Raw genomic sequence first — 23,954 nt, forward strand, 5'->3', positions numbered from 1 at the left:
TGTACCAGGCTGGGAAGTTTCCTGGTCATGTCCTTAACTTGTGCCCCAGGAAGGCAAGAGGCTTCTCTAAGAGGAGGGTCTGTCCAGCACTTTGGATCTTCTGTTGCCTTCAGAAGGGAGTCACATGTTGCTATAGACAGGAATGAAAGAAGGAACTCATTTTCATGTAATTACTTTAGCTTTTCTTCTGCGTGTTGCCTGCTAAGCTCAGTAAAGTAAGAATGTCTGCAAAAGGAGTTGGAGTAGTTGCAGGCTGATTTAATTAAAAACCTGAAATACTTGGCCACCATCACTAAGATCCAGTCTGAACCAAGTGCACAGTTAACAAAAATCAGTCTGATCATAACAGGTTTTACATAGAAATCAAGTGAAATCACACAGAATACTGTCAAATAATTATTTAAGGTAATATCTGACCTAGATAGATGGTCCATAGTTCTGACTTCCCTACAGTAAGGAGTTAGTACAGCCTAACACCTAATCCTAGTCTATGATACGTCATTTGTGTACTGGAGAGTGTGAGGCAGCCTGTGGAGGATAAGGAGGCAGGTACTCAGTGGCTGACTGCTGGCATGCCCCTTCCCCAACCCTGGGGGTGGGTGATTATCTGCCCTCCTGCCCCCCAGCTCTGGAGTTCCCGATGGGATGCTGTGTCCCTCTCTTGGCTCTTCGGAATGCGCTCCGCAGGGCACCTTCCTCCTCACTGCTCTCCTCGGAGCTGGAACCCCCTGTGCCTATTTCTGTGCCTGTTGGAGGCCTTTCAGCAGGGTCACCTTGGCAGGAGACCTCCTCTTGGCACTCCTGCCCATGGGGAAGCTTCAGGCTCTCGTTGAAGAAGGCAGAAGCCATGCACTTGGCTGCAGCCTCGCTGCAGGCACAGAGGAGCTTCTCACATGTGCTCCAGCCAATGCCTGAAAGAGAAGTTTCGCAATTAATGTTTGATTAATTTCAAAATTAATGTTTGTTAAAATCAGTTAATGTGTAATTTGCCACAGGTAGATGAGCTTTTGAAAGTAAAATTTTCAAATCTGCCATGAATTTTAGTTTCCAAAGTCACCATTAATTACCTAAACAAAAGCCTGGCACCAAGGTGCTGGGCAGTGGAAGGTTCTTCTGGCTTTAGTTGAATTTGTGAATGTAAAGACACAAATAGCTGACTTCTGTCTGCAATTATAAAATGTCTGTAATTTTCTTGGCCTGACCTGGTCACATCATACACAGCAGTGTAATAACCTTTGTCTCAACTAGGGAAAAAGCTCAAGTTTATAGTAAACATTGCTAATTTTTTGTAAGCTAAATATTTCTGTCTCCATACTCAGCTCTAGCAGCTCTGTCATAGTGTCATTCAGTTTATCATGCTGATACACTGTCATCAGGACATGAGAATTTCCTCTAACACAAACTTACATTTTGGCATGTGATCAAAACATACAACTTCAGACCTCAAATTTCTTTCTGCATGACATCCAAGTTTCTTAACTTGCTCCATACAGCAGTGATGAGAGAAGCAGCATCTGAAATAAGCAGTAGAAGCAAATGGAAAATAGTCACTCTTCCTGAATACTAGAGTGCTCACAATTATTTGTCATCTAGTCCAATTTTTCATGGGTAGGCAGTTTTATCTGTGTGTGAGTGCAGGAAAAAGGTGTTTGCTATACTTAGATCTGATGTGCCCCAGCTGTTAAAACCTTCCACAGAGGGAGAGATTTTTAGCTGTAAATACAACGCTCTCAGAGCTTTTGTTTTGTGGAATTCTCTACATTGCCCCTCATTGTCAGCCATGCTGGCTCTTGGCTGCAACTCTGACAGGACTTGCTCCAGCTCTGCTCCCTTCTGGAGGACAGTTTGCCCTGAGTGGATGTTAATTCTTCTCTTCATAAATCACTTTTCAAGCCACCTCTTAGCCAAGTTTCACAGTGACCCTTATCCATTTGATGTACTCCTCCTCCTGCTCTGCTTACCTCCCATCATTCTCCTTTCTTATTTTAACTAAGTTAGTAAGTCCTCTCCAAAACACTGATGCATCAATAGAATGTGGTTTAGTCACATTAGATTATTTCATGTTTTATTTATTTAAGTGGATTTTTTTCCCCAAAATGCAACCTGACTACTGATACATAGCTATACAATGCCCAAAAAATGATGTACTGATCTTTCTTGGTCCATGGGCACCCCAATAACACCCACAGTTAATGGCACATACAGAGGAGCCCACACCTGTCCAGTGCATCGGTGGGATGACCTCTTCCCTCTTGGCCACAATAGCAGCCATAAGACTCAAATTCCTCTGGGCATCTCTCAGTTAAACAGAACAGCATTTCTCCAAGCTGGGGCAGCTCCCTCTTCACTCTTCCACGTCCTCTCTCTTGCAGAAAGGTCAGTCGCTCGCACACTACAAAGCAAAGATGTTATTTGATACATCACGTTTCCATTGGTTGAGGGTTCTCTTGTGAAGATAGAAATGTTTCCAGAGCTATCAGAAACTTTGAAAGACAACATTTTACCATCTCTAAATTACCACTTCAGTCCATGAATTATGGCTCTTAGAATACTGCTGACTGAGCAAGACAACAGCAGGGCAAGGCAATACTTAAAATGGAGAGAAATCCCTATGAAGATAGAACATACAAGTCAAATTGGATTGCAATGAGAATACTTTGCAGTCCTTTGTAATCTTTCATAGCTAATTTTTTTTTTTTTTTTTTTTTTTTGGAATATTCAAACCCAGCTGAGTATTCAGTGGTTTCTGTCTTGGTAATTCAGAAAATACAGTCCTAACCTCTTGTGCTTCCACAGTGGTAGCTGGGCAATGACCATGTTTTGCTGGAGGAAACAATATTTTTTGTGTTTTCATTTGAAATACAGTCCATTTTGAGCTTGGTGCCCTTAGACCAAATGCAGGAGTGATCTGTTAATAGTAATAGCTGTTGTGCTGCTGAGGTTTTGGCATCACTAATGTCCCTGTGGCTCCCCCACTCAGGAAGAACTGATATTGTGGGAATTATTCATAAGATTTGAAAGAACACAGTGTTCCAGATGAGGAAAAAGACATCAAGGGGGCCTCTTCTGGAACTTTGCCAGGGAACAGATGGAAGGGGCTGATGGTTGGATTGCAGGAGAAGGAGGGAGGGCTTCTGTTCAGTCTGCATCCTCCTTTCTCCTTCGAGTAATCCCATCTTCCCCTCTGCAGCTCTAGACTGATTCCCTGCTTCTGCCAGGGTCAGTCCTGGATTACTGTCTCCAACAGGAAATTTGCACATGTGCCTGCTTGGGTCTTGACTCATTCATGTTAATTCACAGAATGAACCACAGGTTCATGCATTTATCTGTGCTCTCTGAAAGCTGGTAGTTTAAAATCAAATTTTCCAGTTTGGTGAGAGGTGGGGTTGATTCTTCATGTTTGTTCTTTTCCAGTTCCAGGGCTGCTTCTCTCCATTGGGAAGCCTAACAAGATGGATGGGACAGTCCTTGAGAGTGGATTTATAGCTATGACAGGTCTGAAATGTCTTGGGATCTCTGGGATCTCTGAGCAGGAATTGGAACAGAATCAGAAATGGTGAGAAAAAGTCTGACAGGCAAGACTTTGGCAAAAGGTTGGAATGAAGAGCAGGGAATTTCCTATTATTGCTGCTGCTGCTGCTGCTGCTGCTGCTAGTAAAACAAAGTAACTTAAAGACATGATTAAATTACTTTGTGCAAACAAGAGCGGAGGGAAACATTCCCTGAGCTCATTTTAGGTACTGCACTATGTGGAAAAATGTACTTATAAGCTACTAATAAGCAATTTTTGTGTTACTGATAGCTAATTGGCAGAAGAGGCTAAAGTGATGGAAGCTCTTGCAGATGTCTGCACCTCTTGTTCTAAATACCAATATATATGGTTTAAAATAACTATAACCTTTATATGTAATACATACCTGCTTTTAATATAGAGGTAACTGAATATTTCATCAGAGGTAATGGGGAAAAAACCCTTTATTTACCTTTTCCTGCAGGTCTTCTGTCAGACAGTCCCAGGTCCAGAGCTATTCCAGAGGAAGCTATGCTCAGGCCATCTCTTGCAGGGCTTGTCTCTGGAGAAGACAAATGCAAAGATTAGACTTGTGAAGGTAGTAGAATAAACTCTTCTTTCAGCGGTCTGTCCAAAAGTGCATATTCTGAACTATTATCAACCAGCAGTCTTCTAAAATCGGTTAATTCATAGTGGGAGGCTGTTCATTAATAGTTGAATTTTCCTGGTCAGCTGGAAGTTGTTGCCCTTTCCAGGGCAGTCAGTGTTATGCATCCTGTATTGTATGTAACCTCTAGATTTAGGGACAAAATAGTGTTATTCTACATATCCACGAAAAAAGCCGACTCTTCAGACAGCTGTGAACAGGAATAGGGGAATGCTATGAATTAGAAAAGGTGTCACTCATTTTTCACTTGCCTTTTCCTTTTGTCCTTGCAGGTGTGCCTGCAGGAATCTTCTCGGTGGGGATAATTTTGACTTGCATTGAGTTACTGTCTCCTGGGAATAAGGCTGGGGAGGTGGTTATCTCTTCCATTGGGACCACACCTTCCATAAATCTGTCTTCTTCTGAATAAGCAGAAAAGAAGAAGACATAGAAAATAAACAGCAAGATTTTAATTTTAGATAGCTGGTGAGAGTAAAGTCCTCAGGCAGAACTAGTGTGAATTGATGGTCATAGAGAAAGAACATCCAAAAGGAAAATTGGAAAAGCAGACTATCCACACTGGTCATTTATTCACATCTCTTGCCTTTCAGAAGAAAGGACAGTGGTTAACTATGGTCAGTTTAACTGCTAATTGGTTTTCTTTAAATTTTTTATTTACTGAGACAGACAGCTGTGCCAGGTGCTGAAAATTGTGTCAGCTGTTTTGAGAGATAAAGTACACATGAAATGTCTTGAGATGTCATTTTCTGAATAAATTTCTTCTAAAAAGTGTCTGTTCACCTGAAGTTTCTAAAACTGAGAGTAACATCAATGAAAGGAGAAAATTATTTGAATGATGCAGAGCTGGGTGACTGAAGGATTTACTGGGTTGTAACCACAAGGAAATATTGAGGGGGAAGTAAGTCAACAAATAATTGTTTGCAGGAGATTCTTTATCCTAAAAACTAAATTGGTATTTGTTTTTAGATTATCTGACACTTTATTGTTGATCAGGAACGTTTTGTTGAATTTGGAGGTACTTAAAATATTTTTTCTTTCTTTTAAAACCTTCTTTCATATAAAGTAATTTCTAAATGAAAACACTTATCAAATGGCTTCATTTTTCTAAATGTCAATGTGAACAATGTGGCATTTCACAAAATAAATACTTTGAAAATACTAATAGACATGTATTTTCATATTTTTAAAGCTTTCCTTTTGAATTCTTTGGCTGAATTTATTAATTGGACTAAACTCAAATTCATTAAACTTGTTCCTCTGATGTTCTGGTTTTAGTATGTGTTGAAAATAACCTGTCACAGGATAAGAGAATAGATTAAAAGAAATTAAAGTACTGCTAAGAACACAGCAAAGCCCATGAAAGGTGGCAGAAAGAGATCAGTAGTCACACCCTGGGTTTGATAGCACAGCACGGTGCACATTTTATGCCACTTTTTTTGGCAGTGGAATGTTGAAAGTAAAGTGATTCCTGCTGGATGTAAAAAATAAAACCAGAGTTTGGGAAATTCTGTGCTTAGCTAAGAATAGGTATCACAAATAATCTTCTGGGAGCCATGCAGACCTGCAACACAATACACAGATTTTCTGATACGTTCAAGTTAACGTAGGAGAGCATTTAGTGATTTTGACCAGTGCTTAGTACAGCAATGCCAAATTCATTGAGGTGGAGACAGGGATATTGTTCAGACAGTGTAATCAGAGACAAAAAATGACTGCTTTCTACTCTCCATATGCAGTTTTCCCTGACATTTCTCTGGTGGATTTCAGCCTTCCTGGATAACCCTTTCTACACGTAAGGGGCCACAGGAAACTTCCAGATGTACCAAAGTGCTCCATTTCCAGCTATACCTACTGGTGAGGCTGTGCTTGAAGCATGGACACCTGCAAAAGCTGAAACAGGTTGTAGGCTGGGAAGGAGTTCCATGAAATTATCTATAATAAAGGAGGAGGCAAAATCAAAATGAACCCTCTGGCAGCAGATGCTGTGAATGTAATTTGCAGAAACAACCATTATATCATAAAATCTTATGTGAAGAGGCTTTCAGAAATACTTGGATGAGGAGTGCAAATGAGTGGCTGGAGGCAAGGAACAGCTAATGCTTCTCAGCCAGGTTTTATTGTTTGTGTATCTGCTATCTGACCCTGATCTAAATTTGATTCTCTGGCAGCCCTGTTGTTACCATGCACAGGGTATGGTAACATAACTGTGATGCTTTTAGATGAAGAATTGCTGTGTCAGTCAAAGAAAGAGGAAAACTGAGGGTCACTGACCTTTTATTGAGGGTATGGGGGGGAGCAGGAACTGTGCCTCTGTGGGCCTTTGTGGTAACCATACAAAAAACAGAGGCATCGTGATAGTGACCTGCCTGCTGAATTTCTGTCATGCATTTCTGAAATTACTTTTACTTAAAGCATTATAAAGCGTAACCAAACAGCCTGGATTTATAGAGATGGTAATTAGGAGAAGCAAAGTGTTTTGCTGAAGGATGTGCAAGTCAGCAGAAGTAGTAGAGGTGTTATTCAGAAATCCTGTGCTGCAGATTTTTGACTGCACCACAGAGCTTCATAAATGAAAATACATCTTCACCTGAAGTCAAGACTGCCAAAGTTGTCAATAAAAGTTTAATCAGACTCTTACCTCTGGCTTTGGCAGTCTCCAAGACTATGTCATGGGGCTCAAAAGAAACCACTGTTGAAAATAGAAAATATAAACTTAGGAAACACACTGCCAGCACAGCTATGAATAGTCAGATTGCTGAGAAAAGCTTTTTCTGAAGAGAAGGTATTCCAGACATATTATGGATAGACATTTGCCTATTTTTCTCAGTGGTGTATTGATTGTTATAGACAAAGAGATACTGATAAAATAATCTCATTGCATGCAAATAATGTACATTGCACTAACATAGGATTCTATGATTCTATGAATGAAGCAGCATAAATATGGCTGAATTGGGAAATTCAATATTAAGTCAATTTGTCAGACAAATAGATTAAACAGGATTAGGTCTGGAATCCCAGTGTTGTGCACAGAAGGATGCCAAGTTCCCTGTGAACATCTTGTGTTTACCTGCACTGAAAGTCAGGTATGGATGCGCAGTTCTAAGTCCAAATACCTCCCTAACCTCTAATTTATTTCTTTATCTGATAAAATGTTTTTCATTTGTCAGCTGCCTTTTGATAAATTATAAACATAGCTATGAAGTGATCCAAAAAATCATCTCCACGTCCTTTTCTGTGTTGTCAGAATGTTGTGATGTGAAGAAGAACTTTGCCTTTGAATGAGTTTGTCAGTGGTACTTAACTATGGTTTAATGCAGCTCCCACAGTTGGCAATGTTGAAGTTTCTTTGGGCTTAAATGGGGAGACAACTGGTTAAAGAGTAAGTAGTTCTCAAAATGTTTCCATCAAAGACTGGTTAGATACATTATCTATGTTGTTTCCAGCTTTCTAAAATTCCTGATACAGGTTTTTATTCCTTGGCAATACGCGGAGCCTTTTGATGGACTATGCCTCATTAGAGAGCACGTGTAGTTTTTTTAGGGAGTAAAATATTGCAACACAAGTGCAAATACAGGTTCTCTCACTTCTTCAGGAGTTCTGTTTTCTATCGCAAAGTCTTCCAGAAGCAGATAGAAAAATATGAATCAACACTGGAGATGTTGCTAGGATGAAAAATATCTGGTAGAAAACTACTTTGATAATACAGGAAGGATATGAAGGAGCAGCCAGCACTTACATTTAGCATAAAGCCTCTTCTGGTACCTATAGACTTGTGCATGCACTGCTATTTAAAAAAATAAAAACCAAATAAACCCACAAACCTTTAAATGTCAGAAACATTGTTTCTTAAAAAAAAAACGAGTTCCATGTGGTTTTCATTTTTCCAGATTCATGTTTAGGGCAGTGGCTCACACAGAGGAGCACACTACAGCTTTTAACCAGGTTCTTAAATTCTCAAACAATCCAGCTTTCCACCTCTCCCCAGACAACCTGGTCTAGTGGAAGGTGTCCCTGCCCACAGCAGGGGGATTGGAACGAGATGAGCTTTAAGGGCCCTTCCAACCCAAACCACACTGTGAATTTCTGAGTTAAGCAGTGGTCTGGTTGCACATATCCAGTGCTTGTTGCTTGTGTGCTTGGCAGATATGGAGTCTCTGAACAGAGAATCATGGAATTGTCAAGGCTGGAAGAGACCTTCAGATCACCCAGTCCAACTGTCAGCCCAGCACTGCCCCTGTAACCCCTAAACCACTAAACCACATTACCCAGCACCAGGTCCAGACACCTCTTAGCCACCTCCAGGGATGGTGACTCCACCACCTCCCTGCTCAGCCCATTCCGATACCTGAACACCCAAACAGTGAAAAAATTCTTTCTTATATCTAATCTGAATCTCCCCTGTCTCACCTGAAGGCTGTTTCTTCTGATTGTTTCACTGCAGGCACAGCACAAGAGACCAACCCCCACCTCACTTCACCCTTCTGTCAGGTGGTTGTAGAGAGCAGTGAGGGCCCCCTGAGCCTCCTCTTCTCGAGACTAAACAAACCCATCTGCCTCAGCCGCTCCTCAGAAGACATGTTCATGTTCTCTAGTCCTTCCATGAGCCTTGTTGCCCTTCTCTGGACATGCTCCAGCACCTCAGTGTCCTTTCTGAATGAGGGGCCCACAGCTGAGCACAGCACTTGAGGTGCAGCCTCATGATGCCGAGGGATGATCACTGCCCTGGTCCTGCTGGTCACGCTACTGCTGACACAGGCCAAGGTGCCATTGGCCTTCTATTGAGCCAGCTGTGGACCAGCACCTGCAGTCCACTTTGCCAAACACCTCTGAAGCCACTCCTCTCTTAACAAGAGTGTGGCTTTGCTTGTGATGGAGCCACAAAACAAAAGTGCAGCAGCTAAAGTACATAATGGTCCAAGGTTGGTCTCCATCTCTGTTTCATATCTTACAAGCCCCTCCCAGAGATACCAAGTGTTTTGGGTTCCTTCTGTCCCTGGCCTCTTGTGTTGCAGTGCTCACCATGCAGACAAGAGAACAGTTTCAACCACTGAGTGTAGCAAAAAAAAAAAAAGTATAAAAAAAATTAAGACTGTCACAAGAACCACCAGGTCTCATGGTTTCGACTCACCAGGGAGGCACCAGATTGAGGATGTTTCAGCCTGGATCTCTGTGTTACAAGTAAACAAGCCACCAAACTGGTGGCTCATTGCTTGGTATTTCCTCGTGCTACTGCTTGATCCTAATTAATTCAACATCTTTTGAAGACAAGAAATAGGCAACTGGCTGTGGGTCCGGTGGTTGGCACCCACAGAGGGCATCTCTGCCAAACAGCTCACCTGCTTCAACCTGTGTTCCCAGGGAAAAAAGGCTGTTTTGATGAAAACAGGTTTTGTTGTAGAGCATTCATTCTCAGCCCTTGGGAAACTTACTGTAAACACATTGCATGCACAAATTGAAAAATTGCACCTTCCCATTCAATCTTGAATTCCATTGCCAAAACATTACATCTACTTTTACATCAGTCTCTTTAGAAGGGCAGAAAGAAAGCAAACATCTTGTATTCTCTCAGCTTTTGGGAGCTGAAAGCAGGGCTTTTTGCAGACCTTCTTCCACAGATGCAGTCACAGCCCGTGTTTCATCAGTCCCTTGATGAACAAACTCTGCAAAAAAAATTTTTTTACTCCAGAAACTCGTGGCTTAGGGTGCTCCTTAGACTGTGTCATGGCATTACATGATCAGAGTCGTCAGAAGGGAACTTATTTCTAGATATTATTATAATTACAGTATCAATATTAAAATATTGCTTTAGTATTTATACCCAGCTGTTCCTAAATTCTACTGAGCAACATACAGTATAATAATAAAAAATAATCCTAGAGAATTTCAGCCTAAACAAGGGGAATTGGCTGGCAATCAGCTTTCTTTAAATTCCCATTTCTGTAGCTTATTTTTCTGAGCATAAATTGTTCTCAATTTAATACATTCCAGACACAGAATTACAGAGATGACCTACCCTCCATGTGACGTGTTGTCAGCTCTCTCTTGCTGGTTGTTTCTGAAAGAGAAAAGTCTCTCATAAAGTGTGAGAAGGGGATTTTTTCACTGTTTTATCTGAATAGTACAAATCAGGAGTCTGTTGTTTGTATTCCTATTAAATCAAAGATTTAGTCAAATACATGCCCATTTCACTCTAATTTTTCTCTGTAATAAAGAACCTACCAAAACCCTTTGCCTATGGATTCATCAGATAGGGTTATTTTTTTCTTTTCAAAGTCAGAATTGAACAGAACAGTTACACAGAAGGACCATAACATGAGTGAACATTAAATGAAAATGTTTCATTCAAAGGTGGGGTTTTTTTCCATCAAGAAATATAATCAGGGGTCAAAAATTAGCAGAGGCATCCAGCGAACTAAAATTGAATCTATTTTTGTCAGCAGTGGTAAAATCAGCATGACTTTCCTGTTAGCACTGAACAATTTTCCCTTTATTTTTAGTGTGTTGGACCTCCCACACTATATATTAGGGTCATCTGATCCCAGTGAAATATTACTGTCTTAATAAAAGACAACAACCTGGCTTTGATGCAAACTTTCCTGGGGTATTTTTCTTCTCCATTGACCCATTCAGGAGGGTATGCAGACATCCAGGGGGTGATACAGGTGTGTGTGTCTGTCCTTAGCACTGGGGGCTGTGACTGTGGGCCAAAGGATTAGAAAAGCTGACGCTGCTTTTTCACATCTCCCTCAGCTTGGGAACCCAGAGGTCCTGCCCCTGCCATGCTCCCATTGCAATCCATATGAATAAAGTTTTTAATCCAGGCATTTGGTCTTGCAAGGCTGTAATTTCAGCTGAAGAGCATGGATCAGTGTGTGACAATGGAGGCAAACATTCCCTTCTTCTTTAGCAGGGATTTTTCCTTCCAAAATGGAAATCAAGTACTTGAACAGAGTAAGCCTGTTTTTGCTTTTCCAGTCAGTTTTTGAATGGTTTAAGGGAAGATTTGGAGTAGCAATATTTTTAGCATTCCTGCTAGTGACCTGATCACAAGTATCATTCATTCCAGTTGACAGGAACTTCCCAAAAAAAAATTTCTTCACGTCTAACTGGAATTTCCCCGTTGCAGTTGTATCTCCTGCCTCTTGTCCTGTCCCTGTGCACCTCCAAGAAGAGTCTGGCTCCATCTTTTCTACACACCCCACTAGCTACTGAGAGCAAAAAGATCTCCTCCAAGCCTCCTCCTCTTTCCTCATGGGCTCCAGCCCCCTCCCCACCTCAGAAGCCTCTCCTGGCCCTGCTCCTGGACAGCAATTAGTCTGCCACCACCTTCTCTCCTGTTATTCACCCAGGTAGGAGTAAATGGACAGGACACATGAAATAGAGACCAGATTTATGACAGGAAAGCACCCAGCTCCTGCTTCATTCTCATTGGGTCACATTTGATGCCAGTGGAAAATCTGGCAGGAGGGGGCAGTCGATCAGATCCCTATTGTTACCTGTAACTGGAGATGGACAGGAGGAGACATCCAGCCCATTCAAGGAGGAGTTAATCTGTGCATTCACAAAGCATTCAATGGCATCTTTGTCACAGCTGCAGAGGAACTGTTCACACGGATCCCCAGACTCTGGAAATAAAACAAAAGTACAAACAAGGCTCTATTGAAAAATCTTTTCCACCTCCTACTTTTTCTTCCCCGTAAGGTTTGTGTCCATATTTTGTTAGATGTAAACCTATTTATACTGTGCTTCTCCATGCTGAACACAGTGAAGTTTTGTAGTCTAACCCTGGTTTTAAACACCAATCAATGCAGCCTGGCATGGCTGGCAACAGATTATTGCCTCTCTGGTTGGGTCTGCAGAGTATGGAGGACAACAGGGCAATGCTCTTGTTTTTCCATGGAAAACTTAATACAGCTGATACTGCATTCGACATTTCACAGACTTCTTTAAAATATTCCTCCTAACTCCAAGAAGTCACAGTCCACAAGCCAAACCTTTGTGATTTGCTCCTTGTAAAAAATCAGAGAACCATAGAATGGCTTGGATTGGAAGGGGCCTTAAACCTCATCTCGTTCCACCTCCTGCCATGGGCAGGGACACCTTCCACTAGAACAGGTTGCTCAAAGCCCCATCCATCCTGGCCTTGAACACTTCCAGGGATGGGGCATCCACAAATTCTCTGGGCAGCCTGTGCCAGTGCCTCACCACCCTCACAGGAAAGAATTTCTTCCTAACATAAAGGATATGAAGCAGTTTTCCAGGAAATACTATTTTCCCTCTTCAAAACCTTCTACCTTTCAGAGTTTAAAAAAACATTGACTTTTCATAGCTGTCACATTTATTTTTCATATTTTTGATGGGGACTATATAGAAAGGCTTAAAAAGCATTATTAGTGTTTAAATGCACTTGGACCCTTAGACATTGGCCTAAATAGCAAAAATGGTTTTAATTTGAAGGAAAAAATGGAAATTGGATGGGATTGTTGCTTATATAAGATGTAAGGGTATTAGTTTAGGGATTCTGCCCCTCTTTGCTGGTATCCTCAAACCATGCTCTAGCATATAGTCTTTTCTGAGAGCCAATACTTGATGAAAAATTATATTAAAAGTTATTAGGCATTAAAGAACCCCACTGCACTCTTGTGAGGCCTGTACCAGCATAACATGGAATAGCTCCTGATGTAACACATGGTCTCTGCCCTCACTGGTGAGGCTGCTGTACCTGAGGAGTGTGCATGACCTCTGAATAAAGAATTTGATCCCTCAAACTGCAGAAAAATCAGGCCTTTATGTCTCAGAAGAAGATTGTTTGTCAGGTTTCTCCTCAGCATCTGCTGCATTTCTGATGTGTGGAGACATCTCAAACAATGCTTAGTGGTCCTGCAAAGTCAGGGAAACCCCAGGAGGAGGAACCCTGGGAAGTGGAGGTGGTTTCTGATTAATTTGTCCATGACTTTTGGTAGGTAAACCAGAAGAAGCTTCTGCTCCTAGTGAGGCTCCAGTGTTAAGCTCTTTTGACAGGTTAATCTCACCACAGGTCAGGTTTTTAGTAGAGCAGCTGACATCTGCAGATATCTTTGATGTGTCCCACATGCACTCCATCTCCAGGGCTTCCTCGTAGCATTTGCGGTGCTGAAAACAGCATCTTAAAAATGAAATTACAGCGAGGTCACACAATTTAGTTTCAGTTCAAGGTCAGACTCTAGTGATGTCATTTTGCTCTTACACAAAACTGCAAAAGATGCCAAACGAGAAAAGGGTTTGATCCCCAGACACAAGAAAGGCCAAGTGCTGCCTTTCCCTGAGTCAGAGTGGTGGGATAACTATAGATGGGTGCAAAACTGAGGGGTGGAGCAAGTCTGCATGCTGTGGGTTACCAAGCATTTCTGTCCTGCTGTGGTACCCAGGTGCTTGCAAGGACTCTACAGGCACTTTAAATAATAAATCCACTACCAGTGCCCATGTACTTCCCAGCACTGCTAGCTTACTGACAAGCAATGCCCCAGAGTCAGCTCTAGAGATCCTGGATCCAGTCCTGTCTTGACCTTTCTCACTGCAAACTGGGAGAAGTGCACTGAACCTGGAGGTTAACCATGGAGAGTTAATGGCTCTGCAATGCCTTGTCAATCCCTGTGTCTCATTGGAACTATATAAATACATACAATTTTATCCTGTATTTCTTGTACTTCTATGCAATAATCACAATTGAAATGCACCATTTACCCATGAAAAAGGGCCACAAAATATTTTTCCCGCACTGGAGTAAAGCAGCTTTCTCCTGCCACCACACAACACGAACAGTCAGAAACCTTGTGTTTTCCTGCACCCCTGTGTTGTCCTGCCAACCTCAAATTGCCTGCAGGGGCACTTTAGCTATGAACAGGAATAAAAAGTCAACTAAATCAACAAGTTCTTCTGCAATCCTCTCCTCTCTTCAGCTCTTTGTACAGGTAAAATAATCTACACAGCGTCTGTGTGCACTGACATCAGCTGTAAATGACACACCAGTAAAACAGCCATCATTCACCCCAGGTAAAATTGTTACATAGATTAAACAGGGGCTTGCTGTTAGATTTAGGTTCAAATACCCTCATTTCAGAGCAATGGACTCAGAGCACAGCTCTGTTATTGAACTGCTTTTGGCCAGGACAATGCTGAATGCAAAGACAACATGAAGACCCAAACCCAGCATCTGCTGCCAGGAAGGGTGAACTTGTGATCACAGTGTAAGGAGTTATCTTTCGTGGGGCTCTTGCTAAAGACACAGTGAATGTGTTCTTACACAGCCCCCACAGCCCTGCATGTGCACTGAGCCTGCCCGTGGTCTGGAGCACTCCTGCACTGACCAGAGCCCCTGGCCAGGCTCCCTTCCAGGCCACACGTGCACTTTCTCATCCCCTATATTTAGAAAGCATTTCATATTTAATCCCTGACTATATTAATTAATAATGATCACAATAGTTAATTTGCCTTCACAACCAAAGAAGGACTCTGAGGAATGTATCTAAAAAGTGAGGGGAAGTAGCATTCAGCAGAGGGGCCTGATGGCTCCTCTGCACCACAAATTCTACTGTGCCTTCTTGCAGACATGAGGCTGAAATCTGTGAGCGCCATCAGGAACAGGGTTTTAACCATCTAACTGGTGATGTCTCAACACTCTCCTGACTCTGCCTGAGGTCTAGGGAGGTGTTAGCATCTAAAAGTTCCTCTAACTGCATAAGAAGTCTAACACAAACTCTCTGCGCTGCTTGTTCGTTTGGAGAATCACAATTACATCAGCATTTACTGCAAGAGTTAATCCAAAAGTTTACTTAGTTTTCCTTTGCAAGCAGGAGATTGTAAAATATGCATTGTCCTCTGGGCCTGCTTCTCCTTCATGTGGACCATGGAGGTAAACTTGTCTCCTAATTTAGATATGACAATGAGCTACTCTGGGAAATGGGAAAAGGTTGGTCTTATAGGCACTAGTACTTTCCAATGCCTTAAAAATCTGCAGTGAGGCATTGAGCCCTTTTCCATGGAACAGAAATGGCACAGACAACCCCCAAGGTTTACAAAACTAGTTTCTAAGAAATAACATCAGTGAAAAAAATTGCAGCACTGTGGGAACTGTCTCTGGGAAAGACACGCAACAGCCACTGGTTTAGAGGCTCCCTTGAACCAAGAGCACATCTCTGTCAGTGGCAAAGCAATAATCAGTCTCTGTTTGCTGCACACGGGAGCAGGAGTTCTGTGCTGCTAAGGAAACCTCACCCCAGGGCTGCAAACCAATTTGTAAATACAAACTGGCTCTGTGGACGATTCTCAGGACAAACCTGCTGATGGATGGTTCTGCAGTTTCTGGGTTTGTGCTGCTCTGCATTAAAATGAAGGTGAGTGAAGCAAAAACTCAGGTGCTCAGCTCTTGAGTATCAATCCATTGAACTGACTCGAGCTCCCATTTCAGGATGTCATCACAATTGTTCAGAAAACCTTTCACAGAGAAGTTCCATGGCTTTTTTCCATGGGTTAGATCTCCATTTTCCCAGCCATCCCATGCTGCAGAGTGGATGGATTAATTTCCATCTATAAGCATTAGCACTTTCTGAGCCATTGCTGTCTTCACTCAGGGAATTAATACATTATGTTGTTGGAAAACCCTTTTTCTTCACAGACATGGATACATCTTGATTCTCTTTGAATTTCCTTTTACACCTCCTGCTGATATAAGTGAACAACAATTTGATTGCCCTGGCCTGAGATTACACTTTCTCTCACCAGGGCCAGATGGTGTTACTTACCCCTAAATAAATCTACATTTTTATTACTGTCTTTAAATCACTTATACAAGTGTCATGCTTTGGATAATCAGAGTATGAGGGCATTTACTGCCAGTCAGGGCAGAAAAGGACCTCTCATGGATATGACTTACGCATCAGCTTCATCCACAGGGAGCCCTTCCATCTCAAACCGGCAAGAGCAACCATAGTCTTCAAAATCCCTGGGACAAAACCCAGTAACACACTTCATTTTGGTCACAAAGTTGAGAAGGGCAGGGAAGTTAGTGAAGATGGATTGTAACCAGGTGAAGTGAGAACCCAGGCAGTCTGGAAAGAGAACAGCCATAAAATACCTGGTAAGGGGAGGTGAGGCAGGTGTGAGTCACACATGGATGATGTTTGCATGCACACGGAGCCCAAACAAGGCAGTGACACAGGGACATTGAGCAGTGCTTGTCACTCAGCAGTATCTAGTGTTACAGTGGTCTTTGGGGAAATCTGCATCCAAAAAAAACCCCTCCTTCATCTTAGTAAATACATAAAAGCAAACCCCACAGGATTTCTATTCAGTGCTCAAGTACAACTAGAACAGGTGCTTACCAAAAAATAATGCAACACTTTCCACATTTTGAAAGACTCCGTTGAAGAGTGTGGCATTGTCTAAATGAAAAAATAAACAAACAGCCATGCTTATTTTAAAAAAGATAAGTGACAATAACTGTCCCCAGACTTCCCCTGGTCTTGCTTCAGTTGTTAAACCATTTTGAGATGAGTTCCTAGCTATTTGCTCACACTTCCCTGTGATGCTTCTGGAGTTCAAGAGATTCCCCACTGCCATGCAATATTGCAGAAAGTAAAGCTTAAACCTTTCTTACTCAAGATTCTTTCAGGTGTGTTAAGCAGCTCTGGCAGGAATGCTGGCGGCTCCAGTTCTTGGCCACCTACCTCAGCAAATAAATTTGAGAAGAAAAAGATTTAAAAATAAAACCCAAAACCAAAAAATCACAGTAAACCAGCAACATATATTTCATTATGACACATACACTGCAGGCATTCTGAATATCTTCCTACACTGGTAAGCTGATTTAGCAAAGCCATGAAGCACTTACTCAGCTCCGCACCCTGAGAAGCCCAGAATTGTACTGGTGGGTACTGGTGTGTACTGGTGTGTACTGGTAAGTCACACCCACTTCAGCTCAAAACCCAGTCTCTGTTAAACATGTACTGCTGCTGAGGATGTGCTAACCCTTGTCTCCCTGTGCTCATCTCAACAGTAGCCCTTACTGGGACTAATCAGTAGAATTATATGAAATTGTTTTATCGTCCAACTATGTCCCAAATACTCTGTAACCTAGTGCTATAATTTAAAGCAGAGTTATTTAATGCAAAGTCTTACTGGTCATTGTCTCTCTTCCTATAACTCTTTAAATTTTAAGTTAATTATCTCTTTTTCCTTTTGAAGGTGATGTGGTAGAGTTGGTAAATTTTCAACACTTTCATTTTTTTCTGTTTGCCAAGTCCTGAATTAGAGGGAAATCTAATATTTTTTCTCTCCCTTCCCATTTTTTAACCCGTTCCTTTCCTCTGCATGATTTCAGAAGACAGTGTGTTACTTTGGATTTATTTAACCTTGAGTTTTTTAATAAACATAGTAAGTAAAGAGTATTTACTGTCTCAAGAATCTAAATATTTAAAACTGAAAAAGCCCATAATGCTAAATTCATGGCATAATTTATAACTCAGAATAACTGGCATTAGGAAAGCTGTCCTTTTTCTTTATAAGAGATTCTGGGAAAGAGCTGACAGTTGTCTTGCTCATCTGTTACATTTTCCTGCAATAAATATAGGTGTAAAGAGTAAAGCAGAGAAGGGGTTTTTAGATATAAGGCTTAGCTCTATGTTTAGCAAGGGATTAGGAAAAATAGGATTTTTTTTTTTTTTTAGATCATATAAAAGTGTTTTTTCAGGATGTCCAAAACTTTTGTGGTGTGAACAAGATTTTCATGATAACAGTCATATGCTCCCAGCAATTACTTTCTCAAGTTCAGTTGCTGAATATGGATACAGGATAGAGTGAGGCAGGGAGAGGTGCTTTCCCTTGTGTTCTTCTTTTTCCTGAAATTCTTGGTCACAATGAGAAGCTTTTAGGTAAACAGCAATCCATCAGAAGTGTCCTTCACTGCAGCAGGACCAAGGGGAAAAAATTGCTTTCCACAAACCAGAAAAGGTCTCTCAATAAAAGCTGGCCTTTTCACAGAAGTGGAACAAGTCTGTTGAAAGCTTCATGGCGATGAGGAATTCAGCTTCAGGCAAAGTAATGGCTTGCCTTGCAAAAAACCAGCATTGAATGCTATATTTGTGCACATGCTTGCTAAAGAAAAACTAACCCTTATTTTCTGGCTTAAAGCCTGTATTTCCTCAGCAATGACAAACATCCCCTGAGCCAGGTTCTGTCAAGTGCAACTAGAGCCAGGTTTGACACACTGCATAACACCAGAGCTCAAACTAAGTGTCTCTTGTTGAATAGCCATTAATAATTTGGTCCTTTCAGCAAAATATTTGAAAGCATGAAAATCCCATTGAGGTGAAATGAATCAGAGGAGAAAACTGATAAATTTCCAGGGGTACTGGAAACTGTGATTGCTCCAGTATTCTTCACTTGCACTTAGTTCTTCTCAGCAAACTGAACTGTGTACACCCAATTAACACATAAATTTTTGAAGTTCCCCTGGTGAGGAATCTCTGCTGCAGGGTCAGCAGTTTGGCAAACCATTGGCTCTTCTAATCCTCTCATTACGAAGAAAAATATTTCTAATTGTCACCAAGTCAAGATCAATGAACCAATGTTTGCTAACAAGATTGCTTACTTTTGTTTAAATTGGGGGTGGGAAGAACAAAGAGAAAAGACTTTCTGGAGTAATTATTCTATTTCCCTCTTTTGGTATCATGTATTTGGAGCTACTGGTCCAATGTCCTAACCCTAACCCTTTCACTGGCTCCACATTCCCTGCAGAACCAGTGAAAGATTTCCCTACAAAAATCAATCCTTTAAATCTCAGAAGACCCTGGGGATGCCAACTTCTCTCACCTCTGTCTAAAACCTGCTAAAAAACTCAGCATGTTTTGAGGAGACTTGTATGATACAGCTCTTGGGCTTTCCCATTGTACACCTCATCCATGGAATTTCTTTAAAATTGTTTCTGGACTGCAACTGTGATTTTCCTACCTGAAAACAGTTTTCTGAAGGGTTGCCAAAAAGAAAACCCATAAAAAAACATCATTGCACCTCCAGTCGTTTTTTTCAGTCATGGCTCGCTAAAATGTCCTAATACAGAGCATGGATGCACTCATTATAATCCTTGGGAAGCAAAAATCTCAACTATGCCAGGAAAAGTCAGGGTGCAGCAAAACCAAACTATTTGATTTATTCGAAGTAAATCACATTAATTCCTCTCAAAGATGCTAGTTCATGCACAGAGACTTGGTTCAGTCTCAAAGCAGAGATCAGCAGAATAAATCCTATACAAATATAAACCAATAATCCTCCCCAAATCTAAATGTGGTAACACTTTAAATCTTCTTGTTCAGATTGTACTTAGCTAGGGGGGAAAATCTAAACACAGTTGAACAACTTTTTAAGGTTTTGGGGAATTGTTCTTCAAATATTATGTCAGAAAAATTTATAAGTGTCCAGATATTTTGAGTCCATTATCAATATAAAACATATATATATTTATTTTTTAAATTAATAAACAGTGCAGGTATTTTGGCATTCACTATCACTACAGTGGGAAATGTGAATATTCTGCCTGATTTCTCTTTATATAGTAGGAGTCTTAAAGTTCAGCTTCATCATTTTAACCTATATGTTTTGTGTAAGACCTATTTCTTTTCTGAATTGCAATGCAAGCAACCCCTCAGAAGAGAGGCAACTGGTGAAGTTGATGTGGGTCAGTGCAGAATTTGTCTATGCTGGGGTCCTGGGTTTTCTCTTCCCTTCAGAAATATCCCCATGGATAGACCAGAAATTGTGATAGACCTTGCAGGGGTCCTTCTCTTCACTTGCATCTCACAACTCTTTCTGACATTCCTACACAGTGCATAGACTGCAGAAAATTGAGATGTTTGCTCATCCCTGACTCTGGGAAGTTCATTCACCCAGGACAATAAAATCTAAAGAGTTTATATATATGAAGAAAAAGCCCTGTTCACAGTAAAATTAAAAAGAGGAGTTTTAGCTGAACATGGGTTGTATTTCAGGATGCCCTGAATGGTTTGGAGAATTAAGAGAATACAAATGTATTTAATGAGTAGAATTTCTTTATATGAAACATAACTTTTGGAGTCTCAATGACTTAAAGAATGACAAAATGCTAGCAAACAGAAGTTGCAAGTTTTTGGTTGTATTTTAAACCCCACTATATGTTTTTTTTTTTGCTTCACTACAATTCCTGAGAAAAAGATAAGTACTTGACAAAGAAATTTCTTCAAGTGCATTTGGGTATTGCACACCAAAATTTGAGGAGAGAGAAGGTGTGTTTCTAAGGGATTGTTTCCAAATGCACTTACTTAAACCAGTATTTTGACATAATGTCAAATAATCATAAAAATACATTGCCACTTACCACTGTACACCACCATGGACATAGATACCAGCAGAATTACAATCATTTTTTGTTTAATCCAAAGACAAGAAAAAAGTCACACAGCAGACTGGCGTGCCTGGTGAGTTAAGTAAAATATTAGACAGAATGTTATCTCTTCAATCTGGGAATGGGAAGACCTAATTTTAGGACATCATTCTTTTGTTGCCTGGATGTATTGCTGCCTGATAAAATTCAGTTTTTATCCTTATCATAGTAAACACATATATTACAGGAATGATGAGCCTTATATATCCTTATTTTATCAATGTCCTCTGTAAATCTGACTAACAATATTTATTTTGGTGTTGCTTTAAGTGATTTAACAGACTCTGTGAAAGTGCCATTTAGCAATAAAATGGTGCACTTGCAGTTTCATTTGTTTTGCAAACAGTTTTTACATATTCATTGATTTAACAGGATGTTCAAATAATTCTTATGTTTAAATGAAGATATTGTGAAACACTGTGTAAATGAAGAGTTTTCCTGAGATTATGCCTATGGAATTCAGTTTATCTGCAATCCATTATATTTGTTTCATATCACAAAAATTTGTAGTCAAATATTTATCCTAATCTGTGTTGAGGCTGATGTAATATATCATAAATTTTCCTAATGAGAAACGTGATGTTGTTTGGAGAACTTCAAGAGATGTGTGTAAAAAGTTCTTCTAAATGTGTTGCACTAGTTTTCATTAAATGGAAGATGATAGATTGTTTTTTAACTACAGTCACAAATTACTTTAAATTTACAATGATTTTCCAAGTAAGTCAGGCTTAGACCTTTTTACAGCCAAATAAATGAACATATATATATAATTTTTCAAATATGTGCCTACTGATCATTATCTGCTTTTCTGAGCTCAAATATTGAATTTTTTTCTGTTAGAAAATCTTGTAATATTTCATCAGAAAGTGAGGTTCTAAATCTAACAGCTCTAAATATTTATAGTCTATTTTCCCAAATCTCTTACCTATATTTTTTTCTATTGCTCCTAAGTCACAAATAGCTTATTCTACATTGTTTTCTTCCTGCTTCCCTTATTATAAAGAACACCCAGAAAGGCTTACCTTGAGGGATATTATCCCAAAGCAGTTGGATGGAGGACAAATGGATTTCAGCAAAGCCAGTGCTAAGTTATTTATACCCACTTGGATATAGACCTCACCCATGTGATCAGTTCCTTTATCAAACCCACTTCAACATTTATTAATTAATTCTTCCATGAGATTCCTTAGAGTCATTATGCCCACAGTGTTTCGGGTAATATGGCTCCAGCCATGTAAAGGATCTATACTGAGAAGTCTGTCCTGCAGGTGCATTCACCATATCATAACTTTCCCTAATACTCTTGACTGTAATTAAATAACAGTCGTCCCATTGTTATTAATCACTCACAGAATCTCTTGGGCATGTGAATATGGCTTTAATAGCTCAGCAAGAGGTAGTGTTCAGTGATGAAAGATGAGTGAGGATTTACACAGCTTTAAACACTGGCACTCCTCAGGGTTGGGAAGTCTTCTCTCATCTATCCACAGTGGCTCTGATCCAAGGCTGAATGAAATCCAGAAGAAGGTTGGTTCAGTGAGCTTTGGGAAGGCTTCTCTTCATCAGGAAGGTGTGCTTTCTGCCAGGGCCAGACACAGCTACCCTTCAAAGAGTCCATCAACAAAGGCAAACTGTCCACTGAATTGTAGCATGGAGAAGTGAGAAGTCTGACAATTGGGAATTGAAAAAATACTTACATGAGCAAAAGGCTCTGACTCTGTAACCTATATGGTTTTCAGGAAGGCCTTTGACACAGTCACCTGTAAGATTCTCATAGAGAAGCTGTTGATATCTGTGCTGGATGTGCCTGGTGAGGTGGGTAGAAAACGGACTGCTGGGGCCCAGGAGGTGGTGGCCAGCGGCACAAAGTCTGTTTGGAAGCCAGTGACTGGAGGTGCATTCCAGCAGTTTGTGCTGGGTCCAGTCCTGCTCAGCATCTCCATTAATGATCTGGATGATGGGGCAGAATGGACCCTCAGCAGCCTGGCAGGTGTCACTGACCTGGGATGAGTGACTGACATTTCAAAGGGTCATGCTGCCATCCCGAAGAACATCAACAGGAACTTCATGAAGTTCAACATGGAGTGCAAAGTCCTGCACCTGTAAAGGTGCAGCCTCATACACAGATATGTGCTGGGGCCACCCAGCTGGGAAGCAGCTTGGTAGGAAAGGACCTCGGGTCCTGCTGGACACAGGGTTGAACTGGAGTAAGGGGCGTGCCCTTGCAGCAGAGAAGGCTCAGGATGTCCTCAGCTGCATTGGGCAAAGTGCTGCCTGCAGATCGAGGGAGGGGGTCCTGCCCCTCTGCTCTGCACTGGTGAGGCCATGCCTGCAGGGCTGTGTCCAGTTCTGGGCTCCTCAGTATAGGACAGAGATAGAAAAACTTGAGATGGTTCAGAGAAGGAGCACAGAGATGATGAAGGGCCTAGAACATCTCCCATGAGGAGGGGACAAGAGAGCTGGGACTCTTCACTAGAGGAGTCTCAGGGGGATCTCATCAATCCTGTAAACACCTGAGGAGAGTGAAAAGGGGGCAGGGCCAGTCTCTGTCCAGTGGTGCCCAGTGACATGACAAGAGGCAATGGGCACAGAGTGAGAGCTGCTGCAACAGGGTGAGATCTCCCACAGCATCGCAGAACTATGGCTGTGTTAACTTTCCCAACCCATACTCACTTGTGTCGACATTCCTGTTTATCCCATTGGCCTAACTTTCAGTACCAGCTGTAATTGGTACTGCTCCAATCTCTCCTGCTCTTTGGCATGACAGAAGTGCTTCTCTCACACTATTGAGCACAACAGTGAAATGTATTTTGGATAGAACTTCTGCACCCCACCTCTCCCTGCGGTCTGCATTGTTTAGAGTGCCACTTTTCTCCTTGGCTTTACCTATGAACACATCTTTCTTCAGTGAAAAATCAATGTGCAGCAGCTACAGTGCAAATAAGCTTCTTATTTAAAAACAATATTAATGGCTTGATGATGTACTCTGGATAGATAGTAGCATGATGTTGCTGCAGCACAGCAAAATATGGGATCATGCAATTGATTTGGTTATTCTTTCATTTTTTTTAGAACTGTTTCTCAGTTCACCAGAGTTGCACATAAAGGACTTGAAAGACAGGCTGGAAGGGGCCCTGAGCAACCTAATCTAGTGGATTGGAAGTAGATTACTTTTAAGGTTCCTTCCAACCCAGACCATTCTATAATTCCATGTTTCTATGAATCCTGGTGAGCTCACACAAATACATCTCAAAGTACAAGAGGTCTGGTCACTTCCTGGCTTGACCCTCTGCACTACATGCATTGCTGAAGTAATGGAAGCT

General features: G+C 41.2%; 1 protein-coding gene across 1 annotated transcript; it reads right to left on the reverse strand.

Annotated features, from left to right (window-relative positions):
* Positions 1–603: 603 nt before the first annotated feature.
* OC90 (otoconin 90) lies at positions 604–22,283 on the reverse strand. Its single transcript, XM_069005074.1, is given in 19 exon segments — positions 604–911; positions 1,408–1,514; positions 2,218–2,392; positions 3,984–4,073; positions 4,430–4,579; positions 6,450–6,471; positions 6,473–6,506; positions 6,816–6,867; positions 9,785–9,841; positions 10,195–10,236; positions 11,678–11,806; positions 13,214–13,326; positions 16,093–16,267; positions 16,541–16,600; positions 16,816–16,881; positions 20,566–20,629; positions 20,631–20,662; positions 21,752–21,780; positions 22,234–22,283. Coding segments are annotated over 19 exon segments (1,755 nt in total).
* Between the last annotated feature and the right edge of the window lie 1,671 nt (positions 22,284–23,954).

This window comes from Aphelocoma coerulescens, chromosome 2 (genome assembly GCF_041296385.1).
Source record: "Aphelocoma coerulescens isolate FSJ_1873_10779 chromosome 2, UR_Acoe_1.0, whole genome shotgun sequence".
NCBI lineage: Eukaryota > Metazoa > Chordata > Aves > Passeriformes > Corvidae > Aphelocoma > Aphelocoma coerulescens.